This window comes from Panthera pardus, unplaced genomic scaffold, assembly GCF_024362965.1.
Source record: "Panthera pardus isolate Hobbes unplaced genomic scaffold, ASM2436296v1 HiC_scaffold_24, whole genome shotgun sequence".
In the NCBI taxonomy this organism is placed as follows: domain Eukaryota; kingdom Metazoa; phylum Chordata; class Mammalia; order Carnivora; family Felidae; genus Panthera; species Panthera pardus.
The window spans coordinates 34287646-34307561 of NW_026526810.1; the positions used below are offsets into that span (position 1 = coordinate 34287646).

Here is a 19916-nt window from a genome sequence, read left to right on the forward strand (position 1 = left end):
TAGACAGGGATGGAGCAGAAGTCTAGCCACAGGCTCCAGCTAAGCCCTGCCAGCCCCAGACAGCCAGAACCTGGAAGATTCCTTACAGATGAAGAGGGATAGGTATCCAAGCAGCAGATAATAGCCTGCCCAAGGAGACTCTGATCCTTACCCTTCCTTATGTTCCCACTCTAGCCATGTTGTACTAAAAACTGAAGTCTTGCCCTAGCAAAAAGACTGCTGTGACAAAAATTGGAAAGGAGGATCACAGTGTGAACTCCCAAGGTGGGCAATTCCCTCTATACCATCAGGCACCTGAGTCAAGAATGAATGCTCTCAGAAAGTCTGTATAAGCCCTGTACTTCCAACCAAATGTTCAGCACACTGGTCAAATCCACCATGGTTTGACTTGGTTAATTTTCAACCTTTTCCTCTCCCCTTTGAAGTGCAAGACCTTACCTACACAGGACTGAGTCTGGGTATGTGGCCTGCCGGCCTTGCATGCTGCAGCTGGGTGATCTCTGTGATTCTTGGTGTGATCTGGGCCTGTGATACTTCCAGCCCAATCTCCCTGCTTCTCTGTGCTGTTGCTCTTGCTCCCGGTCCTCTCCTTGCTGTGGGTCTTACCTTCAGGTCACTCTGTGATTCAAAGATGAACCGCCAATCAAATGCTTCCCTAATGAAAGACCTAATCACTCTATAGCATGTGTACATTCAACGAGCTATCCAAGACCTGCTGGCCATGGTGGGAAGCCATTGTCTAAAAAAAAAAACATGCCTGAGCCCAGTGTGGAGGTTGGGTGACTGGCTAGGTGATCTTGGCAATGGACCCCTGGTTGTCTTGGACTGCTTAGGACTGTGCAATGGAGCTTGGGGGAAAAGCCAATAGAGGCATCCCAATGGGCCTTAAATCCAGCAAACAAAGACAGAGTAAGTTCTTATTCTGTAGCTCAGGGTTTCTCAAAGTGTGGTTCATGAACCATTTACATCAGCATCAGCTAGAGCTGTTTGTTTGGTAAAAATGCAGATTCCTGGGCCCCACTCCAGACTGAATCAGTCTCTGATGGTTGGGCTCAAAAAAAGTCTACATTTAAACAAGCTCTTCAGATGATCCTGGTATAAGTTTGAGAACCCCTGAAGAGTCACTACAGTTTGCAAATGCCCAAATGCCAAATGCCCCCAAGTACTCCAGCCAGTTCTGCTGAGCTAAAGACCAGAACCTGAGAACAGAAATAGGGAAATGACACCTTTCTGTGGCAGATTATACAGCTGTCACATGACTTCACACCCATGTGCCATGGGACGAGACGCAGGGGAAGGGAGGAAGGTAATGTGTCTTCATTGCCTCTTCACCAGGCATCATCCTTTCAGTGGCCCTGGCTGGCGTTCTTGGCATCTGCGTTGTCCTGGCAGTGTCCATTTGGCTTTTCAGAAGAAAGAAGAGGTAGGAGCTGGTTTTGGTTCTAAATGAGAGTGGGTAGCTTATTTGTCCATGAGGATTGATCTGTCTGGAAAGGCAGCCTGCAGAACGAAGGGCCCCTGTCACCTGTACCAACACTTATCCTACGGGTGCTGTTTCCAGAACACAATTGCCCCTCGCATCCTCTGCAGGAGATGCTGGTCATTTAAGGATCCTTATGCTTAGAGCTGGAGGTGTGTCTGCCAGCCTTGCTGCACCAGCTAACACCTTAGACAAGAGACAAGTCTCTCGACTGGGGCGCGGGAGGCCCCATTTGGCTAAATACAAGCTGCAAGGCTGTCTCCGTTTCTTCTCTGAACCCAAAAAGAAAAAAGAAGGAAAATTTGATTCATCACTCACATTAGCTATTAATGCCCTTTGCTCATGTTTTTATTGTCATGTTTGGTTTTTATAAAATCTATTTCTTCTGGCATTTGTAACAAAAGTTTCCAGGAGCTTTGTTATACACAATCAAAGGTTTGAAGTCAGGGTAGTCATGAGACCTTCTTCAAAATGCAGCTGTTAAAAGAGAACAGTTGCAGATTCCTGGGCCCCACTCCAGACTGAATCGGTCTCTGATGGTTGGGCTCAAAAAAAGTCTACATTTAAACAAGCTCTTGAGATGAGGTTCCTTTTTGGTTGATGCTTTATTTGGGGGCATTCCTCCCAAGAGTGACAGAACTGGGGAAAGGTCCCTAAGAAAGGAATCTGACCCCTAAAGTTCATCTTATTTCATAGCTGAGTCAGGCTACTCTCTGCCTGTCTCTTCTCTTTAACTGAGACTAAATGTGTGTTCTTCCTGTTCCAGTAGCAAAAAAGGTGACAACAAAGGAGTCATTTACAAACCGGCCATCAAGAAGGAGACCGAAGCTCATGCCTGAGGCCCCAGAACTCCCAGGCACGTCCAAGGAAGGACTTTGGTTTGGACACTACACAGTGTGGCTCCCTAGACACTTGAAATAGCTGAGGTTCTCTGACGCTCAACCCACAAACACTCCAGACCCATGGGGGCGCTTCTCGGTGGGTGCCCTGCCATCCTGATGCAACGGCCACCGGCCAGTGCGATGCATGGATGGGAATAACTCACCAAGGAGGCAGAAACTCTGAGTCTGCTTCAGCTGTGTGGACCATTAAGGTGTCTGGATTCTGGGGGCACAAAACACTCTGACCCAGGGATTCACCTGAGTGTGATTTCAAGGATCCTGGAAATCCTGCTTCTTGTCGAAGCTTCCAGACCTGGATGTGCACTCTCTGCTTAGGATTTGCTTTTGAGACTCAGTTTCTTTCCTCAGGGAAGGGGTTGTTGTTCTCCTCTGATTTCCTCCTGCTATGACAAAAGCTTTGGTCTGACCTTACAATTGGAAGGAAGAATGATTCAGGAAGGGTCAAGGTATCAGAGACAAAAGAAAACAAGAGAGATTCTTTGAAACAGAGTAGAGGCATTTCCAAAGTCCTGTACTTTGGTTCAAATATAGTGAAGGGACCTGAGAGGGAGAGAATGAGAAGACACCTAAGGTCTGGAGGAACCTCACTTTGGAGTCAGAAGTTGTCTGTCAAGCCATAAGTGTGAGAAGGACAGAATATTAAGGTCAAGCCCAGACTCCTGTAGGTGGGGCAGTTATGCTTTGTACTCCACATACTTTATACATGATTAGGCTATTCCTTGAAAATGTGTTGTTGCTTTCTCTCTCCTAGACATGAGTTCTGAGATGACTCAAACTGCTTTTGATTCTACAGGAAACGGGCAGATACAAAACGATTGAAGAGCTTCATCTCTTTTGCCCAAATTTCATTTCTGCCACTTCTGTGGTATCTCTAGTGCCTAGCTGGATGGAATGGGGACTTCTTACTTCTCTGACTTGGGGAATATTGAGTTAAAATCTGGGGGGGGCTTGGTTAAAATCTGTTTTCGAGATATGAAAGCGGGAAGTTATCTGTGCAGGGTGGGGGCACCACGGTATTTAGGGACCAATAATAATGGAATGTTATAAAGATTCTTCATGGTCTTCCACTCAAGTCGCAGTTTCTGAAAAGACTTAACTCTTTCCTAGATGTAAGAGCCCCATGGAGATCAGTTAGTTCCATGACTGAGAAGGAGCTTCCAGCACCAACCTCTCATGGCCAGCACCTTGCAGTTCACAGACAGCTTTCTGATTCCTGGTCTCATTTTGACAGCATGGAATGTCCTGTCAAAGCACAGATTTCTTTATAACATCTTTTTCCTTCTACTCCTCTCTCTGACTCTGAGAAGTCTTTTCCCTTTTCTACTGTCATGACTTTTTGTAGCGATGGCAAGCCCTGCGGCTTTGTAGCTAGTTTGCTAAACAAAGTTATGAAAGACCTAATGGACACTCAGATGTGTGTGGATGAGAACTCTGACAGCTTTGGAGCCTGGGGCAGCATCCCAACCTTGCCATTAGCATGCCTGATGCTGATCAAATGACAGTAGGGACAGCCCTCATGACAGAGCAATGTGACTTAGGGGATGCTTTCTTGGCCTTGGCCCAAAGTTGTCCATCAGAAACCAACATAAACCACTCCAGAGCCATGGGAATGTCTCTCTATACCTTTTTTGAACAAATTTTGTAAGAGAACAAAGAGATCATCATACCTGGCATGACAGCTGCTCAAAGAAAGGGAGATCTACTGAGCCATGAAAACTGGCATTTTTTCCTGCCCTGTGGCTGAGATAAAGCAATGCTAGGGAGGCAGGCAGAAGGCTCCAAGAATCAACACTGTCAACTTCCATGTGAATCATTACGGGACCTCTGAGGACCCAGCAGCTTTGGAATTGGGAAGCCTTTCTTCAGATACTCTCTCATTCCACTGACACCAGTGGCCACTACAGGAACCCAGACTGTGGTGTGTGACGCTCCTCTGTCTCCCATGCACCTGGTGGAGGGCCCCGGTGCTGTGCTGGGTGCACAGCAGGTAGAGATCACAAAAACCAGGCACAGACTGGGAAAGGGACACACGGAAGGCCCTGGCTTCTTTGCTTCACCAACGGATAACCTGAGTTTCTGTATTCTGTTTCTTTAGTGCCGTCTGGTAAAAACAGTAACTTATACTTGTTTCCTTAATAGACATTCTAGGATTTTGCTGCATTGACTATTAATCCTATTTCAAGTTCAGACCTTAGATTCTTCTCCCCTTTGCTAAACTCTCTGAAGTCCTCCTGAGCACCGCTGGGGAGCAGTGGGGTCTGCAGCACCCCTCCATTCCTGTGTCATGGATGGATCATGGGCCACTGTGATGATGACGTTTAGCACTTCTGTATTTATTGTAAGAATGATTGTAATGAAGACCTAAACTATAAATATGAGAAATTATAAATAAAATGTTTTTCACATCAGACTGATTTTTTGGAGGTGAGGCTAAGCATTACTGTTGGCAAAGCACTTGGTAGTTCCTGGTCTATGGTGACATGTAACTGATCATAATGATGTCACTTGCATCCAGGTCTTAGAACCCTGCTCCAAAGGAAAATACACCAATGTATTTAATCATTTTACTGAGGAAGGAGGCCTATGGTATGTGCAGTAAAGTCCTAGGATCACACAGCTGCTTAGTGAGTACAGCTGGGAAGTTTAGAATAATCAGGGAAACGCTCAGAGAGAAGCGGGTATCTGAGCTGTGCCTTAAAGAATATGTCACATTTGAACAGATGGATGGAAAGAGGGAGGCATTCCTAACCAAAGTGACATGAATATAGAGAATGGGTCTTAGTAGCTACTGCACTTAGTAGGTTGGTAGCCTTTAGCTTGCCTGCTACCTATTTTGGATTTTTTTTTCAAAACATGCTATCGCCTTCCATATAATTTTTATCTAATTCCAGATTTCATATTCTGGTTTGCTAAAAGAGGCAGTCTTGTACCGGTTACAAAATTGTTTGAGTTATTTAGAAAAGCTTCCAGTCTTCACTTTAGTTGCCCAAGGATGGAAATAGATGAACTGTCCAAGGGTAATTTTGCTCCAGTAGGTGATAAAACAGTGGACCCAGCTTTAGAATAGAAACACTTTAGAATAGAACCCTCCAGGTTCTGATGGTCTCTTGGTCAGAACACAGGGATTCTTCAGTTTGCCCCCTTTAGCATCCTTCTGGGGTGAGGACAGGTGAAGCGAGGCATACACAGAGTGCCTGTGACTCTCATTCCCATTGGGGCTGGGGCGACAGGGGAGGGGAGGCTGGGGCGAGCAACAGAAATCATCTCCCTCATCTCTCCATAGCCTCTCTCCCCATTCCCTGAACTCAAGATTCATCAGGGTTGATGATCAGGGATGTGAGGTGGCAAGAGCCATGGGATGCCAGGTGACACTCAAGTCCTTCTTCAGGTTGGCCATTACCTCCTCTTGTAAATCCAGCTATATGGACATTCTGGAGCACAAAGCCCAACAGAATACAAGACAACATAATGCAAGACACATGAACATTCACAGTAGCCACACCTCCCAAAAGGAAAAAAGTGGGTCCAAAACGCTACACTTTGTAATCAATATTTTGATATGAGGTTATTTTCATTCTTTTTTCCTGTAGTAAGTCTTTGAAACCTACTGTGTATTTTTACATTTATAGCACATCTTGATTCAGATGCTGAACTTTCATTGAAAATATCTGATCTGTATTTAGATTTGACAAAATTACAGTTGAAAAAGCAGATTCACATGCCAGGAGTTGCTCCAAACACACTTAAAAGTTTTCCCAACAACTGAATCAATTATCAGCTTTTAAACTTAAAGTGATTAAAGTAAAATAAATCAGGGGCACCTCGGTGGCTCAGCTGGTTAAGTGTCTTTGGTTAAGGTCATCTCGTGGTTTGAAGAGTTCAAGTCCTGCATCAGGCTCTCTGCTGTCAGCACAGAGCCAGCTTCAGATCCTCTGTTCCCCTCTCTCCCTCCTCCACTTGTTCTCTTTCTTTCTCTCAAAAATACACATTAAAAAAAAAAAAAAAAAGGAAAATACATCAAGTTTTTTCTCAGTTTCATTAGACACATCCTAAGTGCTCAGTAGCCACATATGGCCAGAGGCCAGCACAACCACTGTGCAGATATGGACCGCTCACCTCCTGGGACATACCCTTTGTGAGAGTTAAACCTAGAGAACTTTCATGCAAAATCAACCTAAGAACAAAGTTTTGAGGGGCAAGGGATGGGGGATGAGAGATAGAAAATGGGGGAATCCAGGTGGGTGGATATGGACGACAGAAGAAAAGAGGGCAGACAGAAAATCAGGACAAGGTGAACAGAGCAGCAGACCTTAGGCATAGATCTCCTTTCCCTCACACCTCTTCTTGTAGCTCCATGGGGGCTCCCAGCCCTCTTCCCCCTGGCAATGTCCCCTGGCCAGGCCCTGGGGTCCAGATGCTCAGTAGTGACTCGATCTAGGGCATTCTGGTGACTTTGCAGGAGTTTGAGCTAAAGGCACAAGGATGCCTGGTTAACCTGTTAGGGGACCTTGCTGCACTTCCCTGGCCAAGTGCCAGGTGCTAACTCCCCTCTTCCCACCCCCGCCCCCCCACCTCCCCGACAACATCCTCTTCCTGATCTCAGAGTCCCAACATTGCTGCTTTGTCTCCACTCTTCCAGTCCTGGCCAGCCTGAAGAGAGCAAATGCCTGAAACCTGAGTTCCTTGAACTGTCAGCTGGGCCTGGCCCCTCATATTGGAAGGGGCTGTAAGTTGCCTTCCATTCAGGTATGGGGAGAAGTCTTGAGACAAGAGGAAAGGAGACCTCTGGAGAGGCCTGCTGGGAAGCAGAGGTGCCCACCGCACATTCTGGCATTGCCATCTATGTCCACATTGTACACAGCCTGGCAGGAGTGCATGATCCTCTATGGTCATCTGGCTCAGACTCCACTACGAGAGGGTGGGAGAGAAGGCATAGGCCCAGACAGTGCTGGAGAGGAGGGGCCCCATGCTCTACCTGTGCCTTTTCACTTTATATTGAATGGGTAGGGATAAAGGCCACAGTGCCTTGTAATAGAATTATTCACCATAAACAAATCATTGCAACCAGGTCAGCATATTGTTATGACTGCAGGTCAACCAGGGAGGCTTCAGTAAGTCTCCCACCTGTATATCCTAGGCTGAACGTACCTTCACTCCATTATCTCACAACCCAGGGTAAGAGGAAACACTGCCCTTGTAAGCAGGAAACCAAACCAGGGCTCTTGCTCTGGGCTAAGTTGACACAGCTCCTGCGGCATCTGCAGTGACAGTATGATCTGCCCTTCGCAGCTCCAGTGACATGAAAACACCTTCTTATAATAGAACGTACTATGCTTATCTCAATCATGCCACAACCTCATAAAGCCCCAAAGGCTAAAGGAAATAAAGGCATTTGTGCCAACAATTTCTGGAAAGTCAACAACCACCTCCTGCCTCCACTCTGCTTGGTCATATTAACCCCTGGCCTCTGTTCAGGAAAAGTCGGTCCAAAGGTTGCCAACTGCAAGTAGAAAAAGGAGTCAGCACAGCTCCTGGGATGTAACCCTCACCTCTTACTTCTGCAAACCAAATGTGTCCTAAGGATGCATTCATTGAACTTTCTCTATCTGACGGCTGAACTGGAGAGAAGGAATAAATACACACGTGTGCACATGCACACACACACACATACACACACACACACTTTAATTCCATTTGTATAAAATTCTCAAAAGTGCAAAATAAACTATAGTGATAGCAGATCAGTTGTCGCCTAGGGATGAGGTGGGGGTGGAAGGTGGGGGATGAAGGGATTACAAAGGGGTACCAGAAACTGGTGAGGTGATGGATACGTTCATTATCCTGTTTGCGGTGATGGTTTCTCTGCATAGGTCAAGACTGGTCAAATTTTACACTTTAAATATGTGCCCACACACAGCCAAATGACACCCTGCCCTGTCCTGGAGTTTCCATTGAGAGCTTATCCTCCTGGTCCATCTAGAAGAAGCCTGCCCAGGACTGGCACCTTCCCTGGGACCCACCCTGTGGGTGGGAGCCCAGGAAGAAGTGTGCTCTCTATTCACATGACCAGCTCTGACCTCTTGATACTGGAAGTCAAAGTCATTGTTTCTGCTTGAGTTCACTAGTATCAAATATTAACTTTTAATTACCTGCAATGAAAACAACAAACACAGGGCCACAGGTTCAAGGACAGATGCAGACCTCTATAGGAACTTTGTTGTCAGTGATGACAGGGTCTACTACCTTCTCTACAAGAAGCAAAGACTCTCCTGGTGAGTCAGGTAATATAACCAGTTCATTCGTCTGCTGAAACTAGTTTCCCAAGATACCTAGACATCCAACAATAGTTCTCATGCACCTTAGTTTCCTTCCTTCCCAGCCACCCAACACATAACCATTTGAAAAGTTTTCCTGGGACGCCTGGGTGGCTCAGTCGGTTAAGTGTCCAACTTTGGCTCAGGTCATGATCTCATGGTTCCTGGTTTTGAGCCCCGTGTCCGGCTCTGTCTGACAGTGCAGAGCCTTGAGCCTGCTTTGGCTTCTCTGTCTCCCTCTCTTTCTCTGCCCTCCCCTGCTTACGCTCTGTCACTCTCTCAAAAATAAACATTTTAAAAAATTAAAAAAAAAAGTTTTCCTAAATAACGTACAATCTTTCATGGAGTTGGACAAGCATGCTTTGGAGCTTACCACCTTCTCTTAGCCACTGGGTGAAATCTGGATTAATCTCCTGTGATACTGTAATATAATAATAAATATGTGTTTGGTCTTTGTTCCCAGTTCCTGGTACAGAGATCCCAAATGTTATTCATAATAAGCCCCTTTAAGCCATACCTAAATTTATGCTAAAGAGGTGATGCTTGGAGGATGGGACGCAGGTTGCCGGAGGAACCAGCCATGTGATTAGAAGGTTGGAACTTTCAGCCCTATCCTCTGACCTCCAGGGGAGTACTGGGAATTGAGTTCAATCACCAATAGCCAATGACTTAATCAATCATACCTATAGAATGGGACCTCCACAGAAACTCTAAACCATGGGGTGCAGAGAGCTTCCAACACCTGGAGGTGCTGGGAAGGTGGTACACCCAGTGAGGACACGGAAGCTCTGTGCCCCTTCCCCACACCTTGACCTATGTACCTCTCTATCTGGCTGTTCATCTGTATTCTTTGTAATATCCTTTATAATAAGGCAGTCAATATAAGTAAATGTTTCCCTGAGTTTTGTGAGCTGTTCCAGCAAATTATCAGACCTGAGAAAGGAGCCATGGAAACTTACAACTTATGCCTGGTCAGAAGTACAAGTGACAATCTGGGACAAACTGGTGTCAGACAAACTGGTGTTTGAAGTGGGGGCAGTCTTGTGGGATTGAGCCTTTAACCTGTGGGTCTGGGGAGTTAGTTAGAAATGAGTTAAATTATAGAACATCTACACAGTGTCCACTGAGAACTGGAGAATTGCTTGGTGTGGAAAACCTCACACATTTTGTCAGAACAGCATTTTCCTTGATCTCTCCTCTATCATTCAAAGTAATTTCCAACTGCCTTCCTTTCTCACACCTCCTTATTCAAAAGCAAAAATTTAATGAATAACTACTGTCTGCTAAGCATAGATTAAGTGATGGAGATTCAAACATGATTTAGATAGAGTTCCTATATTCAGTGATAACTGGTATCACAGTGTCTTTTGGGGAAGCAAGCAGAAAACACTAAACATAATATACAGAACAGTAATATGAAAAGAATACTATGTACCTATCAACAGAAGAATGGATAAACAAATTGTATATCCAAAAGATGGAATGGTATTTAGCAAAAAGTTGTAAATTACTGATATACACAAAAACATGGATCAGTTTCAGAAAATTATGTTAGATGAAAGAAGTCAGACACAAAAGAGTACATTTAGTGTTATTCCATTTATATGAAGTTCAAAACAAGTGAAACTAATCAATGGCGATAGAAGTTGTAACTGGCAATTACCTCTGGGGTGAACAGACTAGAAAGGAGCATGAGGAAACCACCTGGGGAAAGGCAATGTTCTATATCTTGATAGATGTGGTGTTTACCAAATAGGTGTATCCGTTTGTCAAAACTCATCCAATTGTATACTCTAAATCTGTGCATTTTATCATATGTAAATTATTCCTTGATTTAAGAAAATACATGCTGAAGGATAACAGTGGAGAAAGCCATTTGTTTTGAGTCTAATCAGGAAGGACTTCACAAAGGGTAAAATTTGAGCAGGACCTTGAAGGAGGAATAGGATGCTTTCTGGTTGAAACTGAAAACAAAAGCAAAAAGGTAGAGGTGTGAAAGTCCACAGTGGATAGATAATAAGAGCTCTCAGGGATGTGTTTGGGAACATCTGAGAAACAAAGATAGGGAAAAAGTGGTTGGGATCAGATTGTGAAAGGCCTCGAATGATATCCACTTTCTAATAAGGACAACAAAAATCATGAAAGGGCTTATCATTTTGTCTGATTACACAAACAATATATGCTAATTAAAAAATACAAATAATATATGTATAAAACCCAAAGTCCCCCATAATCCTAACTCCTAAAATAAAAATTGCTAGTAATTTAGTTTTATCTTTCTGGCTTTTATGTAAGTGTGTGCATATTTTAATATTTATTTTAAATTTTTAATAAAATGGACTAATAGGATACATATTGCATGCTTTACAAGGGCTAGGATCATACCTGTCTACTTTCACTCTTGTATTCTCAGTATCTAGCACAATGCCTAGCCTAAGAAATATGTGCTGAATGGAAGAATGGTCTATACCTTGCTTTTGTTTCCTAATAAAACAAACAACATTCTCATTTTTTTTTAATTTTTTTTTTTAACATTTATTTATTTTTGAGACAGAGAGAGACAGAGCATGAACGGGGGAGGAGCAGAGAGAGAGGGAGACACAGAATCGGAAGCAGGCTCCAGGCTCTGGGCCATCAGCCCAGAGCCCAACGCGGGGCTCGAACTCACGGACCGTGAGATCGTGACCTGAGCTGAAGTCGGACACTCAACCGACTGAGCCACCCAGGAGCCCCCATCCTCATTCTTTTTAATGGCTATAAAGTATTCTGCTCCTTGAGGCAAAGCTGTACTGACAGACATTGCAAATTCCTTACCTTCCAATACTAATGCAAGATCCTTTTGCACTTGGATATATTTTAATAGGATAAATTCCCAGAAAAGGAACTGCTGGCTCAAAATATGCATATCTCAACATTTTATAGATACAATAAATTTTGCTAAATTACCACCCAAAAGGTTGTACTAATTTGCTATCTCACAACATGCTGTTTCCACCATATGTTCAACCACCCTTGATATTATCAATCTTTTTCACCTTTGACAATCTGATAAATCTAAAAATTGTGTTATATTTTTTTATTATTAATAGTTTAGCATTTTATCTTATGTTTGTTGGCTATTACATTTATATACTGTGAATTATCTGTTGACCTCCTTTGATCACTTCACTAAATCAGTCATCTTTTTATTTATAGAAGCTTCTTATATATTATAGGTGGCAATTCTTTGTAATATATGCCAAAGATATTTCTCCCAGTCTTCTTCTTTAGGGTATCTTTTGCTGTTTTAAATTTTATGCAGTTAAATCCATCCATTTTTTCCCCTTTGTGATTTATAGTAAAGTGCTGAGAAATACTCTGTCTACCTTAAGATTATGAAACCACAGTTGACCCGTGAACAGCACAAGTTTGAACTGTGCTGGTCCACTTACAGGCAGACTTTTTTCCATAAATTTATTGAAAAAATTTTGGAGACTTGCAACAATTTAAAAAAACTTAGACAACTGCATAGCCTAGAAATATAAAAAAAATTAAGAAAATGTTAGGTATGTCATGCATACAAAAGATGTAGATAATGGTCTACTTTATCATTTATTTCCATGAAATATACACAAATCTATCATAAAAAGTGAAAGTTTACCTACATGGCGTCATTTAGTCAGGAGAAATGTAAACACACAAAAATGCAGCATTAAATCTTAACTGCATAAAATTAACTGCAATCCATAACATACTACTGTAATAGTTCACAGCCACCTCCTGTTGCTATTGAGGTGGACTCAAGCATTGCAAGCATCTGCTTAAAACGCTGTGTGACGCTAATCGTCTCTGCATGACCAATTTACCTCTCCAGTATTTTTGCATATCACAGTAAAAAGTGATCTCTCTCAGGTCTCACATAGTTTTCATTATGTTTAGTGCAATACTATAAACCTTGAATACCACTACAGGACCCTTCTGAAGTACCACTAAGTAATGCTGGAAACATTGCCAAGAAACAGAAGTCACGATGTTACAAGAAAAAGTGGAATTGCACCATACTTTGAGGTCTGCAGCTGCGGTTGCCTGCTTTTCCAAGGCAAATTAATCCAGTGTAAGGACCATTGTGGGAAACAACAACAACAACAAAACCGAAATTCACAAAGCTGTCACTGCAGCTATGCCAGCAGGTGCAAAAAATCTTGCACTTTTTTGCAAAACACCTTTATCTTGTACTGAAAATGCACCCTTAATGTGAGTGCAGGCTTGCTATAAGAAAGGCATTCCTATATACTCTAATCATGATTTGAGAAAAAGAAAAGTGATTATGTGACAACTCAGAGCAAAAGGAAGGTGAAGGATCGAAAGCTGTAAAATTTAATGCCAGCAGAGTGGTTTGATACTTTTAGAAAGAGGTTTGGCTTAAAAAGTGTCAAGATAACAAGAGAAACAGCTTCTGCCAACCAAGAGGCAACAGATGAGCTCCTAGTCACTGTTAAGAAAATCACTGTTGAAAAAAGAATTATCTGCCTGAACAGGTTTTTAATACAGACAAAAGTGCCCTATTCTAGGGGGGAAGAAAAAGCCACAAAGGACATTTCTTAATAAAGAATTAAGCAACAGGATTTAAGGCAGGAAGGAAGAGGCTACCTCTACTGTTCTGTGCAGATGCAGTCAGGGTTGTCCTTATCTGTAATGCTACTCAGCTCAGAGCCTTGAAGGGAAAAAAAGACCAGGTGCCAATCTTTTGGTTATACGACAAGAGGACAACAGAACTCTTCTTCTGGATTGGTTCCATCAATGTTCCTGAAGTTAGGAAGTACCTTGCCAGTAAGTGACAGCCAGGCTTTTTTTTTTTTTTAATGTTTATTTTTTTTTGTAATCTCTACACCCAATGTGGGGCTTGAACTCACCACCCCAAGATCAAGAACTGCATGCTGTTCCTACTGAGCCAGACAGGATCTCTAGTAAGTGACTGCCTTTTAAAGTTCTTATGATACTGGACAATGTCCCTACTCACCCAGAACTCCATGAGCTCATCACAGAAGGCATCAAAGTGGTTTACTTACCCACAAACACAATTATCTCTAATTCAGTCTCTAGATCAGAGGGTCATTAAGACCTTTAGGGTTCATTATACATAATACTCTATGGAAAGGATAGTCAACACTATGGAAAAGAACCCTGCAAGGGAAAACATTATGAAAGTCTGGAAGGATCACATCATTGAAGATTCAATCATTGTTATAGAAAAAGCCATGAAAGCATCAAGCCAGGAACAATAAATTCCTGCTGGAGAAAGCTGTGCTCAGATGTTAAACATGACTTCAAAGGATTTACAACAGGGCCAGTCATAGAGATTATATACGGCAAAAAAAGGTGGGGGGTGAGAGTTTCAAGGATCTTAGAGAAATTCAAGAGCTAATAGACACCACACCAGAAAAATGAACAGAAGACAACTTGATGGAAATGAATGCTTTGGATAGTGCCAGACGATGAGGAAGGAGACAAAGAAGGAGTCACAGAAGCCAGAAAACAAGTTGATGTTAGACAATCTGGCAGAAGGGTTCTGATTATTCAAGACCGCTTGTGACTTCTACAACATGGACCCTTCTATGATACAGTCACTGAAACTAAAACAAACGGTGGAAAAACAATTGATACTGGATAGAAACATTTTTAGAGAAATGAAAATACAAAAAGTCAGAAATTGCGATGTATTTCCATAAAGTTACACTGAGTGTGCCTGCCTCTCCTGCCTCCCCTTTGACCTCTTCCACCTCTGCCAGCCCTGAGATAGCAAGACCGATCCTTCCTTTCTCCACCTCCTCAGCCTACTCAATGTGAAGATGATGAGGATGAAAACCTTTATGGTGATTCACTTCCATTTAATAATCAATCATGCTGTACAGCCAAAAAACTTATGTGTTATGTATATATGTGAGTGTCTTCATATGAAAATCTAACAACTGTACAGTAATTGTGTGAGACATTTTGTGTCACCATTACCATCATCGCCTAAGTGTTCATCATGTAAAACACTGCATGTGAAACCTGTATGGGAGTGGAGAGCCTATCCTCACATAGGCATAAGGTGAGTGATATTTAACATAAAGTTAATAATGTGTTAGTTTTCTGTTTTATAATTTTGCTTTCAGGAATTACAGCATGCTTCTTATAATTAGAGAAACTGCATATCAGCCTATCATTCACAAGCGTTTTTTTTTTTAGCAACAATATTTCCAATACTGTATTATGAATATGACTGTAATACTGTAAGCCATAATAATCTTATAACAATTAATTCATCAGAGTGTAGGCTAGGCTACCATGAAGCAATCTTATTGATTACATAAAAATATGGTTATCATAAAGCAATCATATTGCTGCTTCTCAATGCATGAGTTCTTATACCTGTAAATAAATATGAGTTTCTTTTTCACATTATCTTTTCATTTTTGATGTCTAGTGTTAGTAATACATATAACATTTACAGTGTTTTGTATCATTTGAGGCAATACTGATGTAGGTACTGACAGACAATTCATCTTGTAAACAGATGATGTAAACTTACAATGTTAATACGGTACAATACTATAAATGTATTTTCTCTTACAATTTTTTTCAATTTTATTTTTTACTTTTTAAAAATTTACATCCAAATTAGTTAGCATATAGTGCAACAATTTCAGAAATAGATTCCTTAATTCCCCTTACCCATTTAGCCCATCCTCCCTCCCACCACCCCTCCAGTAACCCTCAGTTTGTTCTCCATATTTATGAGTCTCTTCTGTTTTGTCCCCCTCCCTGTTTTTATATTATTTTTGTTTCCCTTTCCTTATGTTCATCTATTTTGTCTCTTAAAGTCCTCATATGAGTGAAGGCATATGATTTTTGCCTTTCTCTAATTTCACTTAGCCTAATACCCTCCAGTTCCATCCATGCAGTTGCAAATGGCAAGATTTCATTCGTTTTGATTGTCGAGTAATACTCCATTGTATATATACATACCACATCTTCTTTATCCATTCATCCATCGATGGACATTTGGGTTCTTTCCATACTTTGGCTATTGTCTATAGTATTGCTATAAACATGGGGGTGCATGTGTCCCTTCAAAACAGCACACCTGTATCCCGTGGATAAATGCCTGGTAGTGCAATTGCTGGGTTGTAGGGTAGTTCTGTTTTTAGTTTTTTGAGGAACCTCCATACTGTTTTCCAGAGTGGCTGCACCAGCTTGCATTCCCATTCTCTTATAATTTTTGAGTAACATTTTCTTTTCTGTAGCTTACTTTAAGAAAACAGTATGTAATACATATAACACATAAAATGTGATAAGTGGCTATTTATGCCATCAGTAAGGCTTCCAGTCAACAGTAAGGCTAGTGGTATTTGGGTTTTTAGGGAGTCAAAAGTCATGCACAGATTTTTCAACTGCATGCAGGGGGCGGGGGAGTCAACACCACTACCCCCCCACATTTTTCAAGGATCAACTGTAGTCTAATTTTTTTCTAGTTCTTTTATAGTTTTACTTCTTGCATTTGAATTTTTAATGTTTAGATTTTGTTTTACAGTAAAAGACCTGGCTGTACATTTTCCCCCCGAATATAATCAAATTATCAAATAGCCCAAATATTGAATAGCTGATTCTTCCCCTGTTAATTTAAAATGCTGATTTTATTATATACTAGATTTTCATATACACATTGGCCTGCTCCTGAATCTTCTATCCATATCCATTATTGTAGATTTATGGTATATTTTGGTAACTAGTATGATAAACACAGAAATACTATAAATATGCTTTATTCTTTGAATAGACTAGGTAAATTAAGAAACAGGATACAAGATTATTTATCACATAAAAAAGCTTCATGGTGTGTTAAACAGGCATTCAACATGGAGAATATCCTTTTCATTATGACATTTTGTTCAGTTATTATAGAACAGAAAGTTTTGAGTATAATATTGGTTCCATATTAACTGCCTATAAGCACATGGTCAATAAAACGTATACATTTTCGTAATTCTTTTTTTCCTCTATGTTTGCTTTGGTTTATTTACTGAATGTAATTTTATATCTGTTGACTCTAACAACAACAAGTTTGGGTTTGTAATTTGAATGTTTTATTACATTTTTATAATAATTCATTTTTGTTGTATTTTACAAAAGTATTGATCTGCAATGAATTAGAAGGTTTTTTTAAAATGGCCCTTCACTACAGTTTGAGAAGCAAACTAGTTCCAGAGAGCCAACCAATTTCAATTTCCAATTGTTTGCTGCTTGTATAGAGAAACATGATTGATTTTTCTATGTTGGTCTTATATCCTATGACCCTACTAAGTTCACTAATTAGTTGTAATCACCTTTCTGTAGCTTCCTTAGGATTTTCTACACTAATAATTCCTATTATCTGAAAACAGAAAATTTTATTTCTTCCTTTTTGATCGATGACTTATTTCCTTTCGTCTTTTTGTACCTCCAGTACAATGTTGAATCAAAGTGGTGAATGTGGACATTCTTGCCTTGTTTTCAATCTTAGTGGAGACAGCATTCAGTACTTTATCGTTAGGCATGGCCTTAGATACAGGTTTTACATAGATGTCTTCTTTTCAGGTCAGAGAAATCCCCTTCTATTCCTAGTTTGCTGAGAGTTGTTTAATTTAAAAAAATGGAATTTAGATTTTGTCAAAAGCTTTTTTGGATCTGCTGATAATGATCATGTTTGTTTGTTTTAGTCTGTTAACATGGTGAACTGAATGGTATTTATATGTTAAACTAATTTTTTACTATTGGGATAAACTCCATTTGGTCACATGCATCTTATCTTTTATGTATTACTGGATTCAATTTGCCAAAAGACTGTTGAAGATTTTTACATGTTTATACATGATAGATACTGATGTGTAGCTTTTATTTTTGTTTTCCTTTATAATATCTTTGTCTGGTCTTGTTATCATTGGTAATGCTCATAGAATGAACTGGACAGTGTGCCATCTCTTCTATTTTGTAGAACAGTTTGTGTAGAATCAGTATTGTTTCCTTCTCCTTTCTTCTTTCTGTGTGGTAGAATTCTCCAATGAAGCCTTCTAGGAATTGCCCTCATGAAAACTACAAATTCAATTTCTTTAATAGAGACAGGGGAATTCTGGTTAGCTCCAATAAGTAAAGAGTTTGGAAGTTGTCGCTCCCATCCTTACAACAAGAAAACACTAAACCAATTAACAATCAATAATGCTTTGCACTTCTTAGAGAACTGAGTCTCAGGACACGCCACCACCCTGAAATCTTGAAAGACAGGGGAACCTGCAGAGTCACAACTGAGATTTGCTTGCCTAGGGCAGAAGCCACCAGAGTCATAAATAGATAGGGACACTTACAGGCTAATTTTAACAAACTGCTGCAGTCTGAGTGTGTAATAGCCTAACAGTGAGAAATCCCTAAGACTAGCACACAATCTTAAGAGGCTCACATTTTTCTAGGTTTTACCTCTAGAAACATGACCACAATCTCATGGTCCATCCCCTATGGCTCAGGCAGGGAAAGGGTAAGAGCAAATATCGTAAATTATGCCCAGTGTTATCCATAACAAAGACTTACTCTCCACAGAAAAAGACCTTATAAGAGCCTTATCCTACCTGGGGGGTAGGCATTCCTCCCACTCTAGCCCTCTTTGGCTTTCCTGTCTTACCCAGGGTGGGTAAGAAGTTAAGAGACGCTTAGTTTAAGGATGCAGGCCCACTACAAAATTGAAATTTATTCTTAAGAGTATAGGACACCTTCTTTCTCTTATGTCTTTTACTGTCACACCAATAGGTTTCCAACATAATAACAGTGGATTATAGCTGAAAGAGCTGTAAGACTTAGACTTTCTTTGACAAGGAGCATATAGAGAAGCCCAAAGTCAAGAGGGGAGACCAAAACAGGACACTAGAGGAATCTGAAGCCTCTGGTACTTAGAGCTGCAACAAACATTTAATACAATCCAACTTCTGCTCAGATTAAAATTTACACTAAAAGCCTATTTCAGTTCCTGTTACTCAATATATGGTGTGCAGGTTTAATAAATAATTATCATAGTCTGAAGAGTCATTCAGATTTTCAATTTCTTCTTGGGTGAGCTGTTAAAGCTATTTGTCCATTTCATCTAAGTTTTTAATTTATTGGCATTAAGTTGTTTATAATATTCTATTTTTATTTAATAAACGTAGGATCTGTAGTGATAGTCATAATTTGTACCCTCTTTTTTTCCTTACCAATCTGGCCAGAACTTTATCAATTGTAGTGATTTTCTCAAAGAGCTAGATTTTTGTTTTACTGAAATTCTCCATTGTTTTTCTGCTATGTGATTTTTTGCTATTCTTTTCATTATTTCCTTTCTTCTGCTTATTTTGTAAACTTTAGTTTGCTCTTTTTCTAGTTTCTTAAGAAAAAGCTTGAAGTCATCTATTTTAAGCATTCTGACTTACCCAATATAAGCATTTAATACTAAAACTTTCACTCTACTCTTCCCTCAGGTACTTTGTTTTGGCAACTATCCTCCCCATCTCCTGCATCAATCAATTTTCCCTTTCCACTAAATAATTCCCATCTTCATACAAACATGTTGTTATAATGATAAATTATGGGGGTCGGGGGTGGGGGGAAGAAAGACACCCTCTGTTGCCCCCTCATACTCCTCAGGCTATCATCCCATTCCCCTACTACAATTATAATGGTTGTCTGTACCCAATATGCTGTGTCTACGTCCTTATCCCCCAATATTTATAACCCACTCCATTTAGGTGTTCATCCATACAATGAAATTCCATCTCTTCATATGCAATGATCAATTCTCACTTCTCATCTTACTCATTATCCAACAGTATGTGACATACTTTCCCCTCTCAGGCCACCTCCCGGTTTTCCTCCCTCCTTCAGGGCACAATTCCACTTCCCCTTTCCAACCTCTCAGCTGGGAGTTTCCCAGGGTTCAGTCCTCAGTCACACCTTCTCCTCTGGATCTACATCCATTACCTAGGTGCCTTTCATCTACCACTAAAATTGCAAGTATCATGCACTCAAGCTATTCTGTATTATTTCATAATTGGTAGTACATTTTTAGTTGCCTTAAAGTAATATTTATGTGTTTTAATCTGTGCGGTGAGATTGTATGTTCCCAGAGAACAAAGATCTCCACCATCTTGTTCTTTTCCATCTTTTTAAAGTATCTAATACAGTGTTCTGTGCGTGCTAGGC

General features: G+C 40.8%; 2 protein-coding genes across 12 annotated transcripts in view; one reads left to right on the forward strand and one right to left on the reverse strand.

Annotated features, from left to right (window-relative positions):
- The window catches only part of CA12 (carbonic anhydrase 12), a 51243-nt gene extending 46453 nt beyond the window's left edge, over positions 1 to 4790 (forward strand). For 2 of the 6 annotated variants that reach the window (XM_053888988.1, XM_053888987.1), the window contains one exon: positions 426 to 1153. In XM_053888988.1, the coding sequence (XP_053744963.1) occupies positions 426 to 682 (257 nt within the window). In that variant the 3' untranslated portion in view covers positions 683 to 1153. Of the gene's footprint in view, positions 1 to 425; positions 1154 to 1335; positions 1424 to 2246 lie in introns of those variants that run through there. The other 4 variants (XM_019441865.2, XM_019441864.2, XM_019441867.2 and 1 more) reach the window with 4 other exon arrangements.
- The window catches only part of APH1B (aph-1 homolog B, gamma-secretase subunit), a 140483-nt gene that overhangs the window by 76509 nt on the left and 44058 nt on the right, over positions 1 to 19916 (reverse strand). Inside the window, exon 7 of one of the 6 annotated variants that reach the window (XM_019441873.2) lies at positions 511 to 618. The exons of the other annotated variants lie outside the window; for them this stretch is intronic. The gene's annotated coding sequence lies outside the window, so the exon portion shown is untranslated. Of the gene's footprint in view, positions 1 to 510; positions 619 to 19916 lie in introns of those variants that run through there. 6 annotated transcript variants of the gene reach the window in all.